The sequence below is a fragment of the Mobula birostris genome, chromosome 10 (assembly GCF_030028105.1).
Source record: "Mobula birostris isolate sMobBir1 chromosome 10, sMobBir1.hap1, whole genome shotgun sequence".
NCBI classification, from domain to species: domain Eukaryota; kingdom Metazoa; phylum Chordata; class Chondrichthyes; order Myliobatiformes; family Myliobatidae; genus Mobula; species Mobula birostris.
Genome location: NC_092379.1, coordinates 105,381,704 through 105,406,664, shown reverse-complemented (window position 1 = coordinate 105,406,664; position 24,961 = coordinate 105,381,704). Strand labels below are relative to the sequence as shown.

General features: G+C 41.0%; 1 protein-coding gene across 1 annotated transcript in view; it reads right to left on the bottom strand.

Annotated features, from left to right (window-relative positions):
- Positions 1-21,046, bottom strand: part of kif4 (kinesin family member 4) — a 71,106-nt gene extending 50,060 nt beyond the window's left edge. Inside the window, exons 1-10 of the mRNA XM_072270749.1 lie at positions 20,925-21,046; positions 18,441-18,564; positions 18,200-18,314; positions 17,721-17,911; positions 11,795-11,884; positions 11,276-11,442; positions 11,052-11,146; positions 7,483-7,602; positions 5,862-6,037; positions 5,608-5,669 (exon numbers count right to left, since the gene is read on the bottom strand). Coding sequence (XP_072126850.1) covers positions 5,608-5,669; positions 5,862-6,037; positions 7,483-7,602; positions 11,052-11,146; positions 11,276-11,442; positions 11,795-11,884; positions 17,721-17,911; positions 18,200-18,314; positions 18,441-18,563 — 1,139 coding nt within the window. The 5' untranslated portion in view covers position 18,564; positions 20,925-21,046. The remainder of the gene's footprint in view (positions 1-5,607; positions 5,670-5,861; positions 6,038-7,482; positions 7,603-11,051; positions 11,147-11,275; positions 11,443-11,794; positions 11,885-17,720; positions 17,912-18,199; positions 18,315-18,440; positions 18,565-20,924) is intronic.
- Between the last annotated feature and the right edge of the window lie 3,915 nt (positions 21,047-24,961).

Sequence of the window (24,961 nt, the reverse complement as noted above, 5' to 3'; positions counted from 1 at the left end):
TGCATGCCCACTTTCAATGACTGGTGTATAATGACACCCAGGTCTCGTTGCACCTCCCCTTTTCCTAATCAGCCACCATTCAGATAATAATCTGTTTTCCTATTTTTGCCACCAAAGTGGATAACTTCACATTTATCCACATTAAATTGCATCTGCCATGAATTTGCCCACTCACCCAACCTATCCAAGTCACCCTGCATCCTCTTAGCATCCTCCTCACAGCTAACACTGCCACCCAGCTTCGTGTCATCCGCAAACTTGGAGAAGCTGCATTTAATTCCCTCATCCAAGTCATTAATATATATTGTAAACAACTGGGGTCCCAGCACTGAGCCTTGCGGTACCCCACTAGTCACCGCCTGCCATTCTGAAAAGGTCCCGTTTATTCCCACTCTTTGCTTCCTGTCTGCTAACTAATTCTCTATCCACATCAATACCTTACCCCCAATACCGTGTGCTTTAAGTTTGCACACTAATCTCCTGTGTGGGACCTTGTCAAAAGCCTTCTGAAAATCCAAATATACCACATCCACTGGTTCTCCCCTATCCACTCTACTAGTTACATCCTCAAAAAATTCTACGAGATTCGTCAGACATGATTTTCCTTTCACAAATCCATGCTGACTTTGTCTGATCATTTCACCGCTTTCCAAATGTGCTGTTATCACATCCTTGATAACTGACTCCAGCAGCTTCCCCACCACCGACGTTAGGCTAACCGGTCTATAATTCCCCGGTTTCTCTCTCCCTCCTTTTTTTTTTTTTTTTTTTTTTTTTAAAAAAGTTATTATCCACCTCCACAGGTAAAGTACAGAAAAGATACAGTTACCGAGGAAGAATATTCATTTTTATAGTATTTATCCTTGAATTTAAACTTAAAAAGGGGATAAGATTCCATCTATGCATATTTGCTTTTATCTCTGAGATTAATGGCCCATAACTTACCTGTGACAGCGTTGAAAGATCCTTCGGCAGGGTTATTCCTAAATATTTTAATGATTTAGCTTCCCACTTAAGATCATATGTATCCTGCAATTTTTTGGATGGTGTATAGTTTAGGGACATAACCTGCGTTTTCTTTACATTTATTTTATAACCTGATATTTTCCCAAAGTCATCCAACAATGTAAACAATCCTATAAATGATTTTTCTGGTTCACTCAGATAGACTAAAACATCATCTGCGAATAACGCCACTTTCTGTTCAATCCCTGCCACCTTGATACCTCTTACCATTTCACTCTGTCTTATTAGTTGGGCAAGCGGTTCAATATATAGCACAAAAAGGAGAGGAGAAATTGGGCATCCCTGTCTAGTGCCTCTCTCTAAAATAAAGGAGTCAGAGAGGTCCCCATTTATCTTAATTCGAGCTGTAGGGCTGTCATATAGAGTCTGGATTACTTTAATAAACTTTTCTTGAAAGCCGAATGTTCCTAACACTCTGTATAGGAATGCCCAACTAACCGAATCAAAAGCTTTCTCAGCATCTAATCCTACTACTATTGTCTCTGTCTTGTTCTTATTAACCTGTTCTAATATGTGTAGAGTTCTCCTTATGTTGTCCTGTGTTTGTCTTTGTTGAATAAATCCAGTCTGGTCTAAGTGGATTGGGCCAGGTAAGAGCTTTTCCAATCTGCACACTAATATAGATGTAAATACTTTGTAATCTAAATTAAGAACACTAATTGGCCGATAATTGCCACATTCTAGTTTATCTTTACCCTCTTTAGGAATAACTGAAATAATCGCTTCTCTCCAGGAAGGTGGAGTTTCTCCTCTCTGCAAGACCCAGTTAAAGGTGTTAAGTAGTAATGGGGCTAACTGTGACTTCAGGGATTTGTACCACTCTGAGGTAAACCCATCTGAACCCGGGGACTTTCCAGCCTTCAACCTAGAGATGGCCACATTCAGTTCTTTGGCAGTTACTGGTTCTAATAGACTTTCATTTTGTAAATCTGTAAATTTAGGTAGATCTAAAGAATTCAATAAACTGTCTATATAGGGTTCATTGGAGGCCAGGGGTTGGGAGTACAGCTCTCGATAATATGTTTCACAACTCTCTTGAATTTTCCCTATTGTACTCTCCACAAGCTTTGTCTTTGGATTCTTATTTTATGAATTGTATTGCTTGTTGTTTTTGTAACTTATATGCTAGTAATCTAGCTGATTTACCTCCTACTTCATAATTCTTGTGTCTCAGGTAAAGAAAATTTCTTTGAGTTTCCAACGTATAAATATCATCAATTTCACTTTGCAATTTCCTATTTTAAATTTGAATTACTTTTGTTGCTATCTACAACTTGAAGTTGTTTTAATTTTCCTTGAAGGTCTGCTAATTGTTGTGTATTGATTTTTTTCATGTGAGTGGTAATGGAAATAATTTTTCCTCTCAGTACAGCTTTCAATGTATCCCATAAGATCACTGGTGATGTTTCTCCCATGTCATTAAGGTCTAGATATTCTTTGATTTCTCCCCTTAATCTCTCCATTACTTTCAGATTATTGAGTATATGTGATTTAACCTCCACAGTGTTTTCCTCATTTTCCTTTCCAGGATTAGAGACATAGAGACTGGGCTATGATCTGACAGATCAATTGTTGCAATATTACAGTTTTTTATCCTGAGTTTATCTGTATTAAAGATAAAGAAATAGTCTATCCTTGAATAGGCTGAATGAGGGAAAGAGTAATGTGTATAATCTTTACTAGTGGGGTGTAATTCCCTCCACACATCTATAATTCCCAACTCCTCCATCAATAAATTTATTTTCCGAGTCAGAGGTTTATTCTGAGTAACTATTCTTGAAGAATCTAATATAGGATTTAATCTAATATTAAAATCCCCTCCACAAATTACTACCCCTTGAGAACTGACCATTAGGTCAAAAATGTGTCTATAAAATGATCATTCACTACCTGGAGGAGCATAAACATTCAGCAGTGTTATTTCGGTACCTTCTATTCTTCCTGTAATTTTTACAAATCTTCCATCTTTGTCTTTAGTCTCTGAAATATGTTCATAATTAAGAGTACTTGATATTAAAGTAGCTACCCTTCTTTTGTGGCTCAATTTATATGATGAATAAAATACATGCTTAAAGCCCATTCTTTTTAATTTTCCATGTTCAGATTGGCTCATATGTGTTTCCTGGAGGAAAGCTATTTGCGCCCTCTCTTTTTTCAATTTAGACATAATCTTATTTCTTTTAATTGGATTCAAAACTCCATTAACATTATAGGAAATTATTTTTACCAATTCAATTTGCATTTTTCTCTAGTAGAAAAAACAACTCCTTTTCTAACCAAACAGTAAGCAATCCCTTCTCAACAGTAAACCAAAATACATAACCACACCCTAGACAATTTTGAACGTATAACATTTGAAAATTTTTCCCGACTTCCCACAGTAAGGCCTGAGCACCAACCCGCCTCAGTTCAGAGGGATAACCTCTATCTTCACCCTGTGTTAGAGGGCCCTCAACAGTTTGAATAATCATAGAGAATTTTCTCCTATTTATGTCTCGACCATATCGCTATCAAGTTATTCCGTCTAGTTTATTTTCAGATACCAGCTTTCATTTTACCTTTAAGTCCAAATTGCTCTTTTCAGTCATTTCTCTCAATGAGTCTGTATTCTCTGTACATTCACGTCTGAATATTTGCAGCTTTTCCTTGTAGTTTGACACTCTGGTTTGTGTGGAGCGTCCTCGCCCCACTAACTGCCACGACTTCTGCCGAATCCTCTCCAGTAGCGACTCCGGTTGGGTGATAACTTTAATAGGTAGTCCCCGGTCCGCCAGGTCTAACGTTGCCTCCTCCACCGTAGCGTAAGTTTTTGTCCCTTTGTCGTAAAAGACTTTCAGCCGAGCTGAATACAGGGTCTGAAATCTGATGTTGTTCTCCTTCAGGACCCTCTGTGTTTCCGCATATTTCTTCCGTCTGGTAAGAATCCCCGGTGCATAGTCGTGGTCTAAACTGATTTTTACAGTTGTTACACATGAAGCCTTTATTTTGCCATGCCCGTTTAAGCACCTCTTCCTTCGTTCTGTAACTGAGAAATCTGACCAGAATCGATCTGGGCTGGGCGCCTGCCGGAGGCTGTGGTGCCAACGCGCGGTGAGCCCTTTCTATCTGTAGGTCTTTTGAAGCCGGTATATCAAGGTTCTCTCTAAGCAGTTTCTCCACGAAGGGAATCATCAATCCGGGTTTACCTTCAGTTCCTTCGGGAACTCCGTAAATCCTCACATTTTCCCTTCTTGATCTATTAGTTTCCACTGGAGCTGCTCTTGTAGCTTTAGCATTTCTGCTATCACTTCCTCTGCATCTTGTAGTTCTCTTCAATTCCAACAATCCTCATTTCGGCTTCATCTATCCTCGAGTTAGTTTTTACTATTTCTCCTTCAATATCCTCCAGCTGTTTGTTGTTATCTTGTCGGAACTCGTGAATCTCTTCGAGAATCAAAGACAGAGTCACCAATTCCTGCTCATTATTTCCATCCTGGCTTGCCATGGGGGAGCTAGGCCTGCCGCCTTGCTGCGTCTCTTTATGTTTATCAGCCTTCGGAGCGGACTTTTTAATCTTGTTCTTATACATCATCCTTGCCCCTTTTATTAATATAGTTATACAATATTAAGTATTCGTCTAAATTCAATTTTGGGGCAGTTTACCTTCTTTTTGGCCGAGACCTTTTCCTTACGCTGCCATTCCCTTGATGACCCGGAAGTCATCAAGCTTTGTGGGCCGAAGGGGCTGTATTGTGCTGTATGTTTTCATAACTACTTATTCTAAGAAAATTAGTCCAAATTTGGCACAAAGCAAAAGGAACAAATTGCTCAAACAGTAATAGGAGCAAGACATAACTTCCATATACAGATCCCAACATCCCTTCTGCAATGTACTACCACTGAGAACTGGAATCGTCCTGGACAAGTAATAAAATTGACATAACAGAAGATCAGTTTCAAAGAGCTATGTCTCACCCTTTTACATTCTCTACAAAATGGAACCAAGGCAACAGCAAAAATATGAATATTTGTACTCCTTTTCAAACGTAAGTCGGAGCCACTGAGAATATTTAAATTCCTAGAACCGAATCCAAATGCAACAATTCTTCTAGAATTCTTCCATTTTAAATAGATGAATAATAGCTTATGCCAGTGAGATTTATCTCTTAGGCAAGTCTACTTGCTTGCCGTACAAATTAATACAACAAAATTTAAGACTGAGGATTAAGCTTCAACAGTAATTATAAATCTTTTCAGTAAAGCAAAAATATGAAGTTACAATTTGCATACTGAACTGTCCTTCAGTAACATGTACAAAGAGAATGAAAGTCTACAGCTTCCAAGATAAAACAACTCTGCTCGCTATACACTCACTGTATAACATTATACAGTATATTTGTAAGCCCATTGCAGTCAGTCCTTAATTTTCCTCTTAATTGTACTCTTTAATCAAAATTTTCAGACAGACCAGGTACAAGATCAGACTTTGTATTAACAAACAGAAGAGCCAATAATCAGAAAGCAGCAGTACAAAGGGGGAAAAAAAAAAATCACTGCTTAAAATAACATGGTTACTTAGCATAGTCTATATATCAAACTTACCTATTACTCATTTCAACTGTCCCTCCATGTGCTTGTAACAACAGCACTTGAAGTTCTTGCACCTAGAAGTTAAACAGTAGTAGTACATGTTTAATGTCTACAGTTTTATTTATTTGATCTTCATCCATGTTAAATGGTGTACTTAATGCTAAAGAAAATCAAGAGAATAAAAAAATGTTTAGATTGCTTCTCTTCTCCACAGGTTACATTATGATGGATAGATTATGTTCACAGTAGTGTATTTGGCTTTGTACCTGTTGTTTAAGGCGTTGTAGTTCAGCAGCCTGGGGATCAAAGTTAACCACAGGCTTATTCTTTATCTTCCTCGCTCTGTCAGCGTAACGGAGTGTATTTAGAGTCTCCTCGAGGTTAGAATCAGCAGGACTGACGCAAGCTATCATCAATGTGTGACTGTTTCCACCAAGTGAGTCTGAAAGGTAAAGGCAAAACTGGATTGGGGCTAGGTGGACAGGATTTCATCTCTCCAGTAAAATAACACATTTTTAAGAAAACAAATCAAAAAGGACATTAGATCCGATCTCTATTGCAAATTATTACTATATTCATTGAATCTCTCTGGTTTTGGTTGGTATATTTATTTTCAGTAGTTGTCCATGCTGTTTTCAACATTGGGACCCTTTTTAATGCTCCAATGTTAACAGCAGACTTGCAGGTAAAAATTAATCACTTCATTATGAATTGAATATTTCTTAAATCCTTCACATACATGAGTAAAAAATCTTTACATTACATCTCCATCTAAATGTGTAATAGTAATTTATAATGAGTAGAACAGTCAATGTAACATAGAAATACAATCAAATCAGCATGAGTTAATCAGTCTGATAGAAGAAGCTGTCCCCGAGTCTGTTGGTTCTATTGAGCCTGCTTATGCTGCAGTTTCCTGGACGGTAGCAGCTGGAAGATTGTGGTTGGGGTGACTCGGGTCCCCAGTGATCCTTTGGGCTCTTTTTACACACCTATCTTTGTAAATATCCTGAATAGTGGGAAGTTCACATCTACAGATGCGCTGGGCTGTCCACACCACTCACTGCAGAGTCCTGTGATTGAGGGAAGAACAGTTCCCATACCTGGCAGTGATGCAACCAGTCAGGATGCTCTCAATTGTGCCCCTGCAGAAAATTCTTAGGATTTACCAAACTTCCTCAACCGTCGGAGGTGAAAGAAGCGCTGTTGTGCCTTTGTCACCACACAGCTGGTGTGTACAGACCACATAAAGTCCTCGATGATGTGGATGCCAAGGAACTTAAAGCTGTTTACCCTCTCAACCCCAGATCCATTGATGTCAATAGAGGTTAACCCATCTCCATTCCTCCTGTAATCCACAACCAGCTCCTTTGCTTCTGCGACATTGAGGGAGAGGTTGTTTGCTTGACACTACTGTGTCAGAGAGATGTCTTCTTCTGGTAGGTCACCTCGTTATTGTTTGAGATTAGGCCAATCAATGTAGTGTCTTCAGCAAATTTAATTAGCAGATTAGAGCTGTGGGTGGTGACACAGTCAGAGGTATACAGGGAAAAAGGGAGGGGACTTAGTACACAGCCCTGAGGGGCTCCTGTGGTGAGAATCAGAGGGGAGGAGGTGAAGGAGCTCACTCTTACCACCTGCAGGTGATCTGACAGGATGTTTTACAATTAACAACAATCAGCACATGGAAAAAGCATACTTGGCAAAGAGAAATTTTGGGAAATACACATCTACCCTTGTTATTGCAAAAAAAAAAAACCGAGAAAGGAAACTTTAGTCCACGTTCTTCCTGTTTGAAAAGTAAATACCAAAACATGCAATACTCACTTGGAATAATATACACATACACACAATAAATCTCGTGAAACTCACAAATCAAAACCTCACCTTGAAGCAATCTTGTTAGTTTTGAGTCACGATATGGTACAAAGCCCTTGCGATTATTCTCATCACCAAGTGCACTGATGACATTGCCAAGGGCCAACAATCCACGGTTAATGTTAATCCCTGCAACAGAGACTCTGTTACTGCACACACGGAGCACATTCCACAAAACCTAATGCACAATGATACCAATGCAGAAACCCCTCTGATACTTGGCAACAAGCTCCAATGAGAATGACTGAGTTTAGTGATCCAACAATCCAGACACCAAGACCAATGATCTGGTGACCTCACTTCAATGGGTAGTAAACTCCCTGCTCTACAGTAGTGATAGCAAACCTCAAGCTGTACAAGGTAGTAGGGCACCACTATTTTTTCTCAAGATAAATTAATGCTAGAAACTTTACTAATGGATAGGGACAAACTGAGGTACAAGTAGACAGCTTTATATTTATTCCCCCCCCCCCACATACTACTCTTCTAGCTATACTAAAGAAAAGTTTAATTCAAATGCAAGTTTTCCTTATCACATCCGTTGCCTATATTCAATAAATCCAACTGAAGACCAGCTTCATATCCAATGGAGGATATTAGGGAGGAGGCCAAGATGGATCACCTGACCAAAGAATGCGGTGATCAGCCTTATCACACAGTCAATTCAGTCAGTCAATGCTCAGAAAGCTCATCAGGATTTTCTCTTCATATTAGGGTTACAGAGATCTGATTTTTACTAAGTTCTGTTTATTGCATGCAAGTTTATTGTTTAGCACCCATGGCCCTATAAGTAACTTCTTATTCCCGAAACACACAAAGTTGCTGGTGAACGCAGCAGGCCAGGCAGCATCTCTAGGAAGCGGTACAGTCGACGTTTCGGGCCGAGACCCTTCGTCAGGACTAACTGAAAGAAGAACTAGTAAGAATATTTGAAAGTGGGAGGGGGAGGGGAAGATCCAAAATGATAGGAGAAGATAGGAAGGGAGGGATGGAGCCAAGAGCTGGACAGTTGATTGGCAAAAGGGATATGAGAGGCTCATGGGACAGGACGCCTAGGGAGAAAGAAAAGGGGAAGGGGGGAGAAAACCTAGAGGATGGGCAAGGGGTATAGTGAGAGGGACAGAGGGAGAAAAAGGAGAGAGAGAAAAAGGATGTGTGTATATAAGTAAATAACGGATGGGGTACTAAGGGGAAGTGGGGCATTAGCGGAAGTTTGAGAAGTCAATGTTCATGCCATCAGGTTGGAGGCTACCCAGACGAAATATAACGTGTTCTTCCTCCAACCCGAGTGTGGCTTCATCTTGACAGTAGAGGAGGCCGTGGATAGACATATCAGAGTGGTAATGGGACGTGGAATTAAAATGTGTGGCCACTGGGAGATCCTGCTTTCTCTGGCGGACAGAGCGTAGGTGTTCAGTGAAACGATCTCCCAGTCTGCGTCGGGTCTCACCAATATATAGAAGGCCACATCGGGAGCACCGGACGCAGTACATCACCCCAGTCGACTCACAGGTGAAGTGTCACCTCACCTGGAAGGACTGTTTGGGGCCCTGAATGGTGGTAAGGGAGGAAGTGTAAGGGCATGTGTAGCACTTGTTCCGCTTGCAAGGATAAGTGTCAGGAGGGAGATCGGTGGAGGGGGAGAGGGAGTGCAGGATGAATGGGCAGGGGAGTTGCGTAGGGAGCAATCCCTGTGGAAAGTCGGGGGGGGGGGGGGGGGGAAGATGTGCTTAGTGGTGGGATCCCGTAGGAGGTGACAGAAGTTACGGAGAATAATATGTTGGACCCAGAGGCTGGTGGGGTGGTAGGTGAGGCCAAGGGGAACCTTATTCCTAGTGGGGTGGCGGGAAGATGGAGTGAGAGCAGATGTGCGTGAAGTGGGGGAGATGCGTTTGAGAGCAGAGTTGATGGTGGAGGAAGGGAAACCCCTTTCTTTAAAAAAGGAGGATATCTCCCTCGTCCTGGAATGAAAAGCCTCATCCTGAGAGCAGATGCGGCGGAGATGAAGGAATTGCGAGAAGGGGATGGCGTTTTTGCAAGAGACAGGGTGAGAAGAGGAATAGTCCAGATAGCTATGAGAGTCAGTAGGCTTATAGTAGACATCAGTAGATAAGCTGTCTCCAGAGATAGAGACAGAAAGATCTAGAAACGGGAGGGAGGTGTTGGAACCAGGTAAACTTGAGGACAGGGTGAAAGTTGGAGACAAAGTTAATGAAGTCAACAAGCTCAGCAAGCAGTGCCAATGCAGTCGTCGATGTAGCGAAGGAGAAGTGGGGGACAGATACCAGAATAGGTTTGGAACATAGATTGAGCTTGTTGATTTAATTAACTTTGCCTCCAACTTTCACCCTGCCGTCAAGTTTGGGGTCAGCTGTGGTGATATACTGCATCCGGTGCTCCCGATGTGGCCTTCTATATATTGGCGAGACCCAACGCAGACTGGGAGATCGTTTCACTGAACACCTACACTCTGTCCGCCAGAGAAAGCAGGATCTCCTAGTGGCCACACATTTTAATTCCACGTCCCATTCCCATTCTGATATGTCTATCCACGGCCTCCTCTACTGTCAAGATGAAGCCACACTCATGTTGGAGGAACAACACCTTATATTCCGTCTGGGTAGCCTCCAACCTGATGGCATGAACATTGTCTTCTCAAGCTTCCGCTAATGCCCCACCTCCCCCTCGTACCCCATCCGTTATTTACTTATATACACACACACACACACACACACACACACACACATCCTTTTTCTCCTTCTGTCCCTCTCACTATACCCCTTGCCCATCCTCTGGGGTTTTTTTGCCCCCTCCCCCTTTTCTTTCTCCCTAGGCCTCCTGTCCCATGATCCTCTCATATCCCTTTTGCCAATCAACTGTCTAGCTCTTAGCTCCATCCCTCTCCCTCCTGTCTTCTCCTATCATTTTGGATCTCCCCCTCCCACTTTCAAATCTCTTACTAGCTCTTCTTTCAGTTAGTCCTGACGAAGGGTCTCGGTCTGAAACATCAACTGTACTTCTTCCTAGAGATGCTGCCTGGCCTGCTGCGTTCACCAGCAACTTTGATGTGTGTTGCTTGAATTTCCAGCATCTGCAGATTTCCTCGTGTTTGCGTTCTTATTCCTGACATTGTACTGGACCTGCTGTTCCAGGTCTCCTCAGTAAAACAAACTTTGTTGCTTAGGTTTGTTAGTAATAGTGTTAGAGGGGTATCTACCCACAACAAGTTGACCAGCAAGCTCCATAATGGATCTCACAGAAAATGGATTTAACAGAGAATTACACCTTTGAGAATTTAGCCAGTGTTGTGCTATCAAGTCATTCATAGATGGAGTGAAGCCCAGATTTTTTCAAAACCCAGTTAAATTTCAGGCCGTTGTTCATCAGCTAGACTCCAGTGGAGTATTTAAAGATACTTGCCCATTACTTATAACTGATCAACTGCAAAGAGAAATCCAAATTGGAGATTTGAACTCAGACCCAAAGACTGTATAATATTTTCTAATAAACACATTCAGAGCCCAAGGTGAAATACAGTCCAAGTATTTTATAGCAAGGATCTTTTAGAACAAAATTACCTTCTTTCAGACGGTCACCTTCTGCTTTGGTTTTCTTTTGGCGCTCTGACCCTGCCAGGTCCACCAGATGCAATTTGGAACGGATGTAGTAGTTTCTGTGAAGATGGAGAAAGTTACCCTGAAATGGCCTTGTACTTTCAGGCATATCAAAATGCACAACAGCATTAAAAGAGGAACACTTGTACATTTAAAGGAACATGGTAAATAAATGTCAAACTGTTTACTTATCACTTCTCTTTCTCTGCTCAACCGTAATAGTGAAGATAGCATGTGATCTAGATGACTGGGTGTTCATAGCTGTTGCAGCAACTGTCCTTGTAGAATTCCCTTGTTCTAGACAACCCACCATATCCATTGCAGTGTTTACTTTCCGCTCTATTAGTCCTACAATCTGAGGGGAAAAAAACACAAGTTTGCAATAACAATTTAAAAGAGCATTATGTTCTAAATAATCAGGAGAGCCATAGCATTAAGCTGGCCAAGCAAAAATTAAACCTGGTGATACAAGTTTGCAGATAAATTCCCTCAAAATGCAATTTGATCATCAAAGCACTTCCATAGGAAAATTAAATGTCCTTTAGAAGTAGGCTTTTGTCTATTACATAATATAATCTGTTCAAACTGAGTTAACTGACTAACATGTGTAACATCTCATATTGCATCTTAAATCAAAGTAGTGAAAATTTTCCTTAAAGCAGTAAAATAAACAAAAGTCCATTTCGGGAAGGAAACTCCAGGCATACCTTTATTCCTTCTTTGGGATCTTCTCTAATGTGTATTGGTAATTTCTCCCGAGACGAATCCAGTAGATCTATGATCTCCTCATTGTAGATCTTTATGAAAGGCAAATATAATTTCAAACTAGATCTTAGGCCCCGAAAATACACCATTTTACCCACCAACTCTCAATAAATAAGTAAATAAATACATACCATCAATAGAAAATTATCAAAGCTTCCATAAGATAACTTGCAACCAATGGGAGTGTCAATAGGCAGGTAGTTCTCAGACAAGGGATAATTTCCATTTAAGTAACATCTGGTTTCCTTTGTTTAGTTTTCATTTAACCACCGACTCAACCCAATTTGAGTTGTTCCTCCAACAACATAAAACCATTTCTGGATTGCAATGCTACAGATATGTACAACACTAAGTATCTGCTGCCACATTGCATGTTATCCATCACATGCAATATAACACCATCTCTTACAATTTATTTAAATTAAGTGACTCCTCCAATGTACTGCCATAGATCAGTTTGAAAGCTTAGCAAGTTATTTACTGTGGAAAGGGAAGAATTTAAATAGTATTTTCAACTGCAATCACTGAACAAATAAGGCTAGCAAATGAGAATTATATTTAAATATTCAGCTTCCAGATGTTTACAGGCTCTATGCATTCTCTCCAAAATATCATGTCTTCATTGTTTCCTTAATTTCTACAACACACATCAAAGTTGCTGGTGAACGCAGCAGGCCAAGCAGCATCTGTAGGAAGAGGTGCAGTCGATGTTTCAGGCCGAGACCCTTCGTCAGGACTAACTGAAGGAAGAGTGAGTAAGGGATTTGAAAGTTAGAGGGGGAGGGGGAGATCCAAAATGATAGGAGAAGACAGGAGGGGGAGGGATGGAGTCAAGAGCTGGACAGGTGATAGGCAAAAGGGATACGAGAGGATCATGGGACAGGAGGTCCGGGAAGAAAGACAAAGACGGGGGGGGGGGGGGGGGGGACCCAGAGGATGGGCAAGGGGTATATTAGAGGGACAGAGGGAGAAAAAGGAGAGTGAGAGAAAGAATGTGTGTATCTCCCAGTGGCCACACATTTTAATTCCACATCCCATTCTGACATGTCTGTCCACGGCCTCCTCTACTGTAAAGATGAAGCCACACTCAGGTTGGAGGAACAACACCTTATATTCCATCTGGGTAGCCTCCAACCTGATTGCATGAACATCGACTTCTCTGGCTTCCGCTAATGACCCACCTCCCCCTCGTACCCCATCTGTTACTTATTTTTATACACACATTCTTTCTCTCACTCTCCTTTTTCTCCCTCTGTCCCTCTAATATACCCCTTGCCCATCCTCTGGGTCCCCCCACCCCGCCCTTGTCTTTCTTCCCGGACCTCCTGTCCCATGATCCTCTCGTATCCCTTTTGCCTATCACCTGTCCAGCTCTTGGCTCCATTCCTCCCCCTCCTGTCTTCTCCTATCTTCTCCTATCATTTTGGATCTCCCCCTCCCCCTCAAACTTTCAAATCCCTTACTCACTCTTCCTTCAGTTAGTCCTGACGAAGGGTCTTGGCCCGAAACGTCGACTGCACCTCTTCCTAGAGATGCTGCCTGGCCTGCTGCGTTCACCAGCAATTTTTATGTGTGTTGCTTGAATTTCCGCATCTGCAGAATTTCTGTTGCTTGTCCTTAATTTCTACATTGGCTTCTTAGTTAAGTGAGATCTCCATCAGTACTCTAACACCTCCAATTTCATCTTCATCCTGCTTAACCCTCTCTGATGTAACTGCATCCATGTTTAATTGCTGCACTTTGTCCTTTGTATTCCCATGAACACATTCACCAATTATCAGCCCAATCATTTCTTGTACCCCACTACCCTACTGCAAACACGTGGCTCCTCTCCACAACCTTGTACATAATCGACACAATAAATGAAAGTAACACAAGAGCAAGTTTAAATAATTCATGTTCATCATGTATGTAATGTACTGTGCTGCAACTGCAAAAATCAAATTTTCAATTGCATTTATACTTTGGGTATATGTTCAAAACAATAAACTTGAATGCAAACTTTTGCTCATCCACACTTGAGGTGTTCATTCCATCCTGCAATAAACCATGCACAACCACTCCCTATATAAATTTATGCCTGGCACACATCACCCTGCTTTATATTTACTTATCTGACTACACTTTTCCCCTGTAGTTTCTAAGACTCAAAGTTCCAGATTCTACCTTTCACTAAAATACTAGAGGCAATTTGCAGTAACTGTTTAACCTACTGAACCACATACTTTTGGAATTTGGGAAGAAACCAGAGTACCTGGAGGAAACCAGGCAGTCACAGGGAAAACATGCAAATTCTACACAGACTGTACAATGTCAGGATTGAACCCAGTTCTCTAGCAGCACAAGGAAGTACTTCTACTAGTTGCACTACAGGTGTTATCTGTGTTTTGGTCAAGTTTAAAATCACTCCAAATGTGCACAAATATTTTTTCCTCATACCTCCCAATACTTATATTATATACACAAATCCGAGTCACTATTATACCAAGTTTTATGGACATACTTTTAGCTAAAGTACACCAAAATATATTTACTAATGACAATGATCTATGAACAACTGAGTATTTTCTTGAGCAAGTGCACCTATATACTACTAATGGTGTCAACCAAAAATATTAATATGCAAATTTTCTCCCACAATTTTCTTCTTAAAAAGCTTATTATACTCATCCCAAATTGCCAGGATTGAAGCACTAACTGCAACCCAAATCAGAAGGTGACTCTGAAGGAAGGTCATTAATCCTGTTAAGATGTGTACTACAAACGTCAATTCCAATGTCCAAGCTGTTTTATGAAAGTAAAGGTTTATCTTATACAGCGATCTTAATTTTATAACCTGCAAATAAGAGTAGCATCTTTTTCTCCCCACGTACTTTGTGCTAAACACACCAGTTGGCAGCTCAACAATTGCAGTATTGCAAATATTTGAGCACCTCATCTGTTTTGCTTTTAAATTTCCGTATACTGAGGGAGTGCCATTATGGCAAAGGTTCTGTCTTTCAAACTCCTCTTACAAGACATAGGCATTACTGGCAAAGCCAGCATTTCTCAACTATCCCAATTGTCCTTGAAGTGATGAGCTAACTTCTTGAATATCATTTTCCCTTTTGGTAAAAAGTACTTGGTGCATTGTCAGGAATTGTAGGATTTAAATGAAGGAATTTCAATGTATTACTAATTCATCATAATTTGAATCTTAGAGAAAATGTAGGCCATAACATTTCCATGGACCGGTTGCAATTTGCCTTTTGTTGTAGACGCATCTCAGTCATGTCAAATACAGTAATGCTAATGCAGTTTGTAGATGATCACATTACAGCCAAATCCAGCTAACAGTGGAGGGAATAAATGTCTAAGTAGACCTTTACTTTTTTCTTTGCTAGCATCCAGGGATAGAAGAGAATAACTTAGGGTGGCGAGTTACGAGTAAAGCCGTGTCTTGGTTGTTGTCATCCTTCTCATATTGTTGGACAAGTGAATCTCAGTCCTGACTTGTCTTATTGGACTTTAGGGAATTGAGGCAATTCATTCAGAATTTATTTTTATTCTGCTCTTTTATTCACAATAACCATTCCAATTAAGTCCTAGCTCCACCTTCACAGACCTGTGGATAACAGGACTCCTCAACATTCAATGTCATTGAATGGTCAAGGGCAGGTGGACAGACTCTTGCTAGAAAGTCAGTAGCTGGCACCTAAATGGGAAATGAGATCCCTACCACACGTCACTTCATGCCTGAACCCTATTTAGGTTTTGCTGCATGTAGACACATGATGCCTTGTTTTCCAAAGTTGCAAATGGAATTTGATCACACCATTTGATCTTGGCAATAGAGAGGACACTGGTGAAGTAGCAAATGTTTCATCCATGTAATCATCTCCATGGAAATCTTGCAGCTAGGGCCAAGATGAAACAACACATTATCCACAAAGGAAGATTTAACATCACCAGTGGAGATGCTTTCCTATAACTTTGGACAAAGGTTGCACGGCTCCACAAAACTTAAATTATATTGGTCAGTACATTGCTTGGTTGTATTATTGATGACTCTTTTTAATCTTTGCCAATGGTAGAGTGACAGCAACTCACCAAGTGGATTTGACTGTTTTTATGGACAGAATGTATCTAGATAATACCTTGCAATGCCAACTTGATGACATTATTGACATTGTATTGAAATACCTTGACTGGAGACAGCTGTTTCTGAAGAGCATGTCATCAGTTGCATTCGTTTTGCTGTAACAAGTGTTTTCAACTATTGCTGGTATCATGTGTCGTGAAGCACAGGTGGAAGATGGTCATTGTGGAAAATTAAAGCTCATTGCTTTGGAGGCAACATTTTGGCAGATAGATAATTCAGTGGCTACCAGATGACAATAGGCATAAATGGGTTTTTTTTCCTGTTATATCTGAGACCAGTGGTGGGTCCACAATAACTTCAAATTTATATGAATAACTTGGACGAAGGAGGCAAAACAAATTATTTGATAAAATTTGCTCATTACAAGAGAAATGAAGGGAATATAATGTACAAGGCTGAAGATACAAATTGGGCAGTATCTACAGAACAAAAGGTTTACATTTCAAGTTAAAGACGCTTGCTCAGAACTAGAAAAACAAGACAAGATGGTGTTAAGCTGCAGAAAGACAAGTGTGAATGGATACAATAGATGAAGTACCTTAGGCAAATTTCAGAATTTCCACCATATTAGATTCATCTTTCCCTCTCCTTTGCCATTATCCACTTCTAAGGGTACTGTCCCAACAACCACACAGTAGATGCAATACTTTTACTTAATGTTTCCCCACCCACTCCTTCCCACTATCCAAAAATTAGTTCTTCCAGATGAAGCAGCAACTCACTTACTCTTCTTCCAATCTAGTGTACTATTCTGAACATTTGGATCTCCTGTACAAACTATCCAGACAGGTGAGGTGTTGTTGCTCTAACCTGCATTTGGCCTCCTCTACTGCAATAAAGAGCAACATCTCACATTCTGCCTGGATAGCCTTCAATCAGATAGCATGAACATCAATTTATCTAACGCTGGTAACCCTCTTCTCCTCCACACCTTTTCCCTCTATTCTGATGGCCCATTTACCCCTCCTCTTCTCCTCCACCACTCTCATGACCTGCCCATCACCTCCTTTCTGGATTCCCTATCTCCTTGCTTTTATTCCACTATCCTCTATCAGATTCCTTCCCAGCCCTTTACCTCGTCCACAATGGGAGAAAAACATATACATTAGTGACATGGGGATGACAGAATGAAAATGTCAAGACGTTAGAGAGAAATGAAAGCAAAAGATAAGGTAGCACTGTTTAACCCAAAAGCTACAAGTCAGCAAGCAGGAAGAGTAGGACATGGATTTTGTTAGAATTCAGGTGGCATTTTGGGGAATAAATTCCGAGTAGAAAAAGGGAAAAAAAAAAAAAAAAAAAAAAAAAAACTGTATTGGAAACATCCAAGTAGTAAGAGCCATTAGCAAGCCTTTCAGAATACAAATTGAAAAGTAATGATAAGGAAGAAATGAGCAGCTTAAGTGACGGTAGAGGTGTGGGTCAAAGGACTTCTATGAGTTAAATCTGATTAATTACATGTAGTCAGATTCAATTGAAGATAATGCTAGAGAAAAGTTGCTTGTAAGGTTAGAAAACTGTGGGCTTAGCCTTCTCTAGATTTACATGAGGGGAAAAAAATTGACCCCCCCCTCCCATTTAATACTACTTCAGTACAATCTCTTCTTGGAGTTAGAGGATAAGCTAAGAAAGGCAACAACTTGGATTTATGTTTTGCAAGAACACATATAGAAATTAATACCATTTTCAGAAACTGTCTTTGTGCATTCATGATGATCTTCCCTTACCTCCAGATAGGAGACCTTCAATGCAAAATCATTTTCCAAATTTTCTTCAACCTTCTGAAAGAGCATATTTATTACTCTTGGAATGACACCAACACTTGGATCGCCCTCCTGCCCTGAAGTGTATGTGCCGCCCATTGAATAGGTCTTCCCAGAACCAGTCTGCCCATATGCCAATACTGTCGCATTGTACCCTAGAAAAGGACAAGATAACCAAAATAAATAAATCAGTGATATTAGCCATGACTTGTGTTCTTGCAACTTTAAAAATGCACAAGCACTTGCATGGCATATATTGCATATTAACAAATTAACTAAAATTTGCAGAGTATTGAAGCAACTTTTTGTAAAAAGACAAAAAGTTAACAAATGTGACAGATAAGAGTCAAAAGCTATGGCAAAACAGTTACCAATGATAATCAAAGTGGAACAGAATATCAAAACTTGAAACTTTTCTTATACTGTACATAGTTGGTTAGTACCTTTAAATATTCCCTGAATGAGCGGATTAACTGTGACATTAAACACTTCTTCTTGCTCTACACAGGGATCGAAGACATAATCATATGAAAAACACTTGTCAATTCCCAAAAGAACCTAAAGGAAGAAGAAAGTCAGAAAGAACATTATATGGGAAAGACATTCCTTTTGTACAACTGCTTTTCTTAAACAGATCACTGAAACACCAAACCCAAGTGAGCTGTTATACTATCAAATTATTACCTGTGGCTCTCCTGGCGTAAACGTTAAGCACATCTGACATCCTTCTTCAATTTCCTTACGTACAAGTGGACGACAGCGCAAGGCCACACGTACTGGAATAACTTTTTCTTCTTCTCGCACCATTCTGCCAACAGACAAGAATGGGTCAAATTGTCAAGTGCACATGTACGTGATGCATGTGGTAACAGGAACAAGTACTGCATTAGAGTTAATGGAACAAACAAGCTTGATGGATTTGGGGAAACAAATGCCATCAAATGTATCAATTACCAAATTAAAGCCTGACAAGTGCAAAAGTGTGAAAAGCAGTTTAAGAGGTCAAGAGTCAAGAATGAAGAGGTGATAATTGTTAGGTACTTTTCAAAAAAGGAACAGAAATACACCATAACAAGCATAACAATAGAGTGGAAAAATGCTGTCTTGCAGTCAAATGATTTAAATGTAGGAAGAGAAACCAAAAACAAAATCTGGAGCTTATTAAATACAACAGCCATTACATTCCATTCAGCGCAATAAAGTTATTGATGGACCAGATTTGTGTCATTTTACGCACTGTTCATAAAAGTGACATTGGAGCCTTTGAGCTAGTGTTATAGTTTTATTTGGATTCCAAGAGGACACAAGTCATCAAAAAAAAAAAAAATTGCATGCCCATTCAAATACAGGATAAAATGTACTCAATCTTTTTATAATTGCAGGCACCATCTTCTCTCATAGAACGTGCTAGCTGCACCATTAAATATGAAAATGACAAATCAAATTGGACTGCATGAAGTCCGCAAGAATATCATCATAATCATATCATCATCAGGGTTCAAAAATAATCTTAAAATGTTAAAATTAGGAGAGAATTGCAATATGGAAACCCACATTGTAGATCTTTATGATTTGCAGTCTACATATTCTTTAGAGAACTTCAACCACTAAAGTACAAAGAGGGGAACGTCAACTCAGACCATGAGAGGCCTGTGTCGGGCATTTTCATGCCTAAAAGGCGCAGACTGGAAGTCTGTGTGGGGCGCCATTCCTCGCAAAGACACCAGAGCAATGTGTGGTTAAGTATCTTGCTCAAGGACACAAACACACTGCCACAGCTGAGGCTTGAACTAGCGACCTTCAGATCACTAGACGAACGCCTTAACCACTTGGCCACATGCCCAACACATACAAAAACAAAATGAATTTATAAATCAGTAATTCCTGAATAAAGCAGTAAGGATTTTCCATGGTTTCAAGTGACTCACTGCACTTTTTCTAGGTCTTAATTGTATTCTCAAGCCAAGATCTTCCATTGTTTCATCAAGGTTGTGCTGTTTTAATTCCACACCAAATCTGCATCATTAAACATACCTTGAAGAAACTGCAGCAGTATTGTGTATAGCTTCCATTATGGGCTAATTATGGAATGTCAAAAAGAAAAGATTCAGAAGCAATTTTGTAATTTAACTGGGGATGTTTGGGAGTTCATAAATCACAGAAATACAGAATACTGTCTCTTTTCCCCCTAGAGAATAGGAAAGAGACATATTTCAATAAATGAGGGGGTTATCCTTCCTAAAGAATGACAACAGTTGACCTTTTTCTTCCAGTGTTTAGAATTTTTAAAAATTGCCATCTTATTTTGCAGACCATTCTGTAAAAACATAGCAGCAATTTTAATTCAATAATCTATACTGCAACAAATTTAATAATAATGGGAAATTGGAGCTAAGTTGTGGAAATTCATGCGTGAGGCAAGATTTGTGGGGTAATAAACAGTTCAGGAGCCAAGCTGAAAAAACATATTTTAAATCTGCAAAACAACGCTGACGATAATTATGTCCACACTATGGAGACTTATCAACAAATACAACCTATAGAATCTCTCCAAAACAATCATGCAAAGAAGCAACACAAAAAAAAAGTCCAGTGGCTAATATACCATTAAGATTCATCATGAACCATAAAAGACATCAAGTCTGGTTAGTTGTAAAAGGTGCATTTAAATTCGAGAGTTAAGAAAGCCAAAAGTGAAGCTTGCATCATGCAACGATAGTGCGTTTTATTTTAACGGAAAAAAGCGAAACAGGCCTAAGTTAGAACAGAGGAAATATATGAATGAAGGGGATTCACAGTTAGAGCGCTTAGCCCGTAAAAAAAATCTAAACCATATAGATGTAATGAATTACTAAACTTTGATGCTGTGATTAATGTTCTAGTACGCATTTTCAGAGAAAAAAATATAATGTGAACAATCTGGTATCGTTACAACACATAAATCAACACCTCTACGATCCATACTAAACAAGAACAAGATTGACTCTGCCACTATGCCCCGTTTCAAAGAAGGGATGGGAAGTAAGACCGCGTACAGCGATTTAAATATTAGAAACTCAATGTCAGGAGGCCTTGTCCTCTAGCAGGACACCACGGCCCAACTACAAATCGCATTTATCTTTCCCCAGTCAACTTCTTCGGGTCCGCTACGTAGATGCAAAATCCCACCTTCAAGTTATTCCCGTTTCCGTTTTGTCCACCGATTATAAACCGACTCAAAAGTTATTCTATCTGGAAATGAAAATTATACGATTTAATCTCCTATATCTATCTTCAACTCGCACCCCAACCGCCCGCCAAACTGATATACATTCAAATCCTCCGCCAAACAGCGCACAGCCAATCACCGACCGCGTAAGCCCCGACATCACCACGTAGGGCGTCCTTTACGTCGATTCAGCGCATTGCAGAGTTGGAGGGGCTGCGGCAGTTGCCATGGAAATAGTGCTGAGCAATAGGGACAGAAGCAAGAGGTGGTGGAGAGTACATATTTTTAAAATCTGAGGATTGTTAACATTTCTCGTTGTTCTTATTTCAAGTTCAGCATTTTCTTGGCGAACTACAATTTTGAACCTCCCCGACTCTTGTGTCCTAGGCCGTGCAACTTGCGTTTTAAATATGTTATGCTTCAAAATACTGTCATTTAACGATTGGTGCACTGTTCAACTGGAAATGAATGTCCAATGACGAAAATATATCTTGTTTGTGTTTAATTTGAGGGAGATCTGGTTCAGTTGGCATTACTCTTGTAGGTTTTCCTAAATAAAACAGCGTGAGACGTTTTATGTTTAAGAAAAACTGTAACACATTTACTGTGATCAAAACACGGAACAGAAAGTGTGGTAACAGTACTTCATGTAATTATATCATCACGCCAGACCAGCCTCTTAAAGTGAACCCCAGCTCAATGTTGGAGGTTGTGAATTCTGTGGGCTTCCACCAACTATGTTACCCCACACAGCCCTCCTTCTCCCCCCCCCACCCCCCAGAATTCACTAAAACCAGCTTAGGTCCTATGTTCCATGGGTGGAGAAACAGTAGATGCCTCTGGCTCATCCAAAGGTGTGTTGACACTAATGGTTATGTCATGACGGCATGGGCATGGTAACGGAATCCTCCAAATCTCCGTGCGCCAGTTTAAGGCAATCTACTGAAACACATTCAGGTTTACCCCACTTGTCTGTGATAAATGTCTGTTCTCTCCATTCCACAGAAAAGGCCATCATATGGGGGCCTAAGGGAATGCTGGTGTGCATCATGGCGGACAAAAACAAATGATGTGGGATGTGGGTCAACAGGAACCCAGGAGTGCTCCTGTGCCATGGTGGGAGATAGGAATAAAAACATAGAAAACATACAGCACAATACAGGCCCTTTGGCTCACAAAGCTGTGCCAAACATGTCCCTACCTTAGAGCTACCTAGGCTTTACCCATAGCCCTCTATTTTTCTAAGCTCCATGAAGCCATCCAGGAGTCTCTTAAAAGATCCTATCGTTTCCGCCTCTACCACCGCTGCTGGCAGCCCAGTCCACGCACTCACCACTCTCTGAGTAAAAAAACTCACCCCTGACATCTTCTCTGTACCCACTTCCAAGCACCTTAAAACTATGCCCTCTCGTGCTAGCCATTTCAGCCCTGGGAAAAAGCCTCTAATGACTATCCACATGATCAATGCCTCTCATCATCTTATACACCTCTATCAAGTCACCTCTCATCCTCCATAGCTCCAAGGTGAAAACGCCGAGTTCACTCAACCTATTCTCATAAGGCATACTCCCCAATCCAGGCAATATCCTTGTAAATCTCCTCTGCACCCTTTCTACCTGCATGGTTTCCACGTCCTTCCTGTAGTGAGGCGACCAGAATTTACTGAGGAGGATGGAATGCTGTTGAGAGGATGACCAGGCTGTCATGTCTTCAGGAATGAAATCACCTGGCACTCGCAATGGCTGCCGGTATACCAACTCAGCCACAGATGACTGTAGATACACTTTTGGAGCTGTTCTGAGCCCTAGCAAGACCCATGGGAGATGATTATGTCAACACTCATCCATCAGAGTAGCCTTTAAGGAGCATGAAACTGCTCACATAGGCCATTAAACGATGGGTATGATGGTATGATGTAGCCTAATGCCAAGGTTCTGGGCAATCACAAGACTTGGGGATGTCTGATATGAAATGGGGACTGTGGTCAGGGAAAATATCAGATGGGGTGCCAAACCGAGTAACCCAGGTGCTGATGAACGTCTGAGCCACTTCTGTGGCTGTTGTTGATGCTACAGGGATGACCTGTGGCCACCTAGTGGTACAGTCCACCAGGGTAAGGAGGTGCATGAAACTGCGTGGGGTGTGGGAAGTGGACCTACAAGGTCCATATTGACATGGTCAGACCATTGCTCAGGGACCTCAAAAGGTGCAAGTGGCGCCTGGACATGACGGTTAATTCTTGCCTAGGCTGCACGCCAATCACACACGTACTTTCTAAGGCCATCCGGCATAAATTTAGTGCAACCAGTTTCTGTGAGGCCTTAGGATGTGAGAGGTCACGTATGGAGTTAAAAACAGTCCACCTCCAGTTTGTGGGCACTATGGGGCGAGGGCGACCGGTTGAGATTGCACACAGGAGAGAAACCCCAGCTTCCCCGAATTTAATGTCAGCTAACTGCAGGTCCGTGACTGCTGTTCAGTAAGCCTGAACCTCTAGGTCAGTAATTCGGTTGGCTGCCGTGCCAGCATAGTCAGCTCGTATGTGTATGGTCTCAATGGCTGGCTGTGAGAGACAATCAAACATGACATTATTTTTCCTCTTGATATGTTGTATATCAGTTGTGAACTTGGATATGTAAGCCAGGTGTTACTCTGTGATGACCAAGGGTCTGATACTTTGACCATCACGTGCATGAGAGGTTTGTAGACAATGGACACTGTGAAATGGCGACCCTCTGGAAGAAAATGAAAATAGCATACAGTCAGATAGAGGCCAAGAAGCTCACGGTCAAACATGCAGTGCTTCCTTTTTGGGGGATAGATCTGCTGGCTGAAAAAGGCGAGCAGCTGCCACGCACCTCTGACCAACTATTCGTGCACAGTGCCGACAGCATAACCTGAAGTGTCAGTAGTAATGGCTATGTGTGCGCTGGGGAGTGGGTGCACCAGTAGGGTTGCGTTGGAAAGAGCTCGATTGGTATTATCAAATTCCCTGGTCCTGTCCACTGACCAGTCAAGCATGTGATTAGGGGCTTTGCCTTTAAGAGCACTGTAAAGGGGAGGCATAAGTTCAGCAGTTCGAGGAATGAAGCAGTGTTATAAATTCATCATACCTAAAAACTCCTCTAGTTTTTTTAGAGGTAATGGTTTTCCTAGTTAAGCATATCTAAGGATGAAAATAAGGAATGGGGCATTTAAGACTGCAAAGAGAGACTTATTTTATTTGCTGTTGATTGTGAATCTTTGGAAGATAGTGCTGAGCAGAAGATCTGCAATGTGTTTTTGAGTGACAGAGCAGGTTAGAGCAGGACTGTATTGATCTGTGTGCTCTTCCAATATAATGCCAATCAACAATAAATGCAGGATCCTTAGGAGCATGAATGTACAAAGAGCTCAGCATGTAACACCATCATTCCCACAATTCTGATTGAGAAGTTACAGAACCTGGGCCTCTGTAGCTCCCTCTGCAATTGGATTCTTGACTTCCTAACCAGAAGACCACAATCTGTGCAGATTGGTGATAACCTATCCTCCTTGCTGACGACCAACACTGGTGCACCTCAGGGCTGTATGCTTAGCCCACTCTATACCCATGACTGTGTGGCAAGGCATAGCACAAATACCATCGATAAATTTGCTGATGATACAACCATTGTTGGTAGAATCTCAGATGGAGACGAGAGGGCGTAGAGGAGCGAGATATAACAATGTGGAGTGGTGTCGCACTCAACATCAGTAAAATGAAAGAGCTGATTGTGGACTTCAGGAAGGGTAAGATGAAGGAACACATACCAAACCTCATAGAGGCTTCAGAAGTGGAGAGAGTGAGCAGCTTCAAGATCCTGGTTGTCAAGATCTCTGAGGGCCTAACCTGGTTCCAACATATTGATACAGCTATAAAGAAGGCAAGACAGTGACTATATTCATTAGGAGCTTGAAGAGATTTGGTATGTCAACAAAAACGCTGAAAAACTTCTACAGATTTACTGTGGAGAGC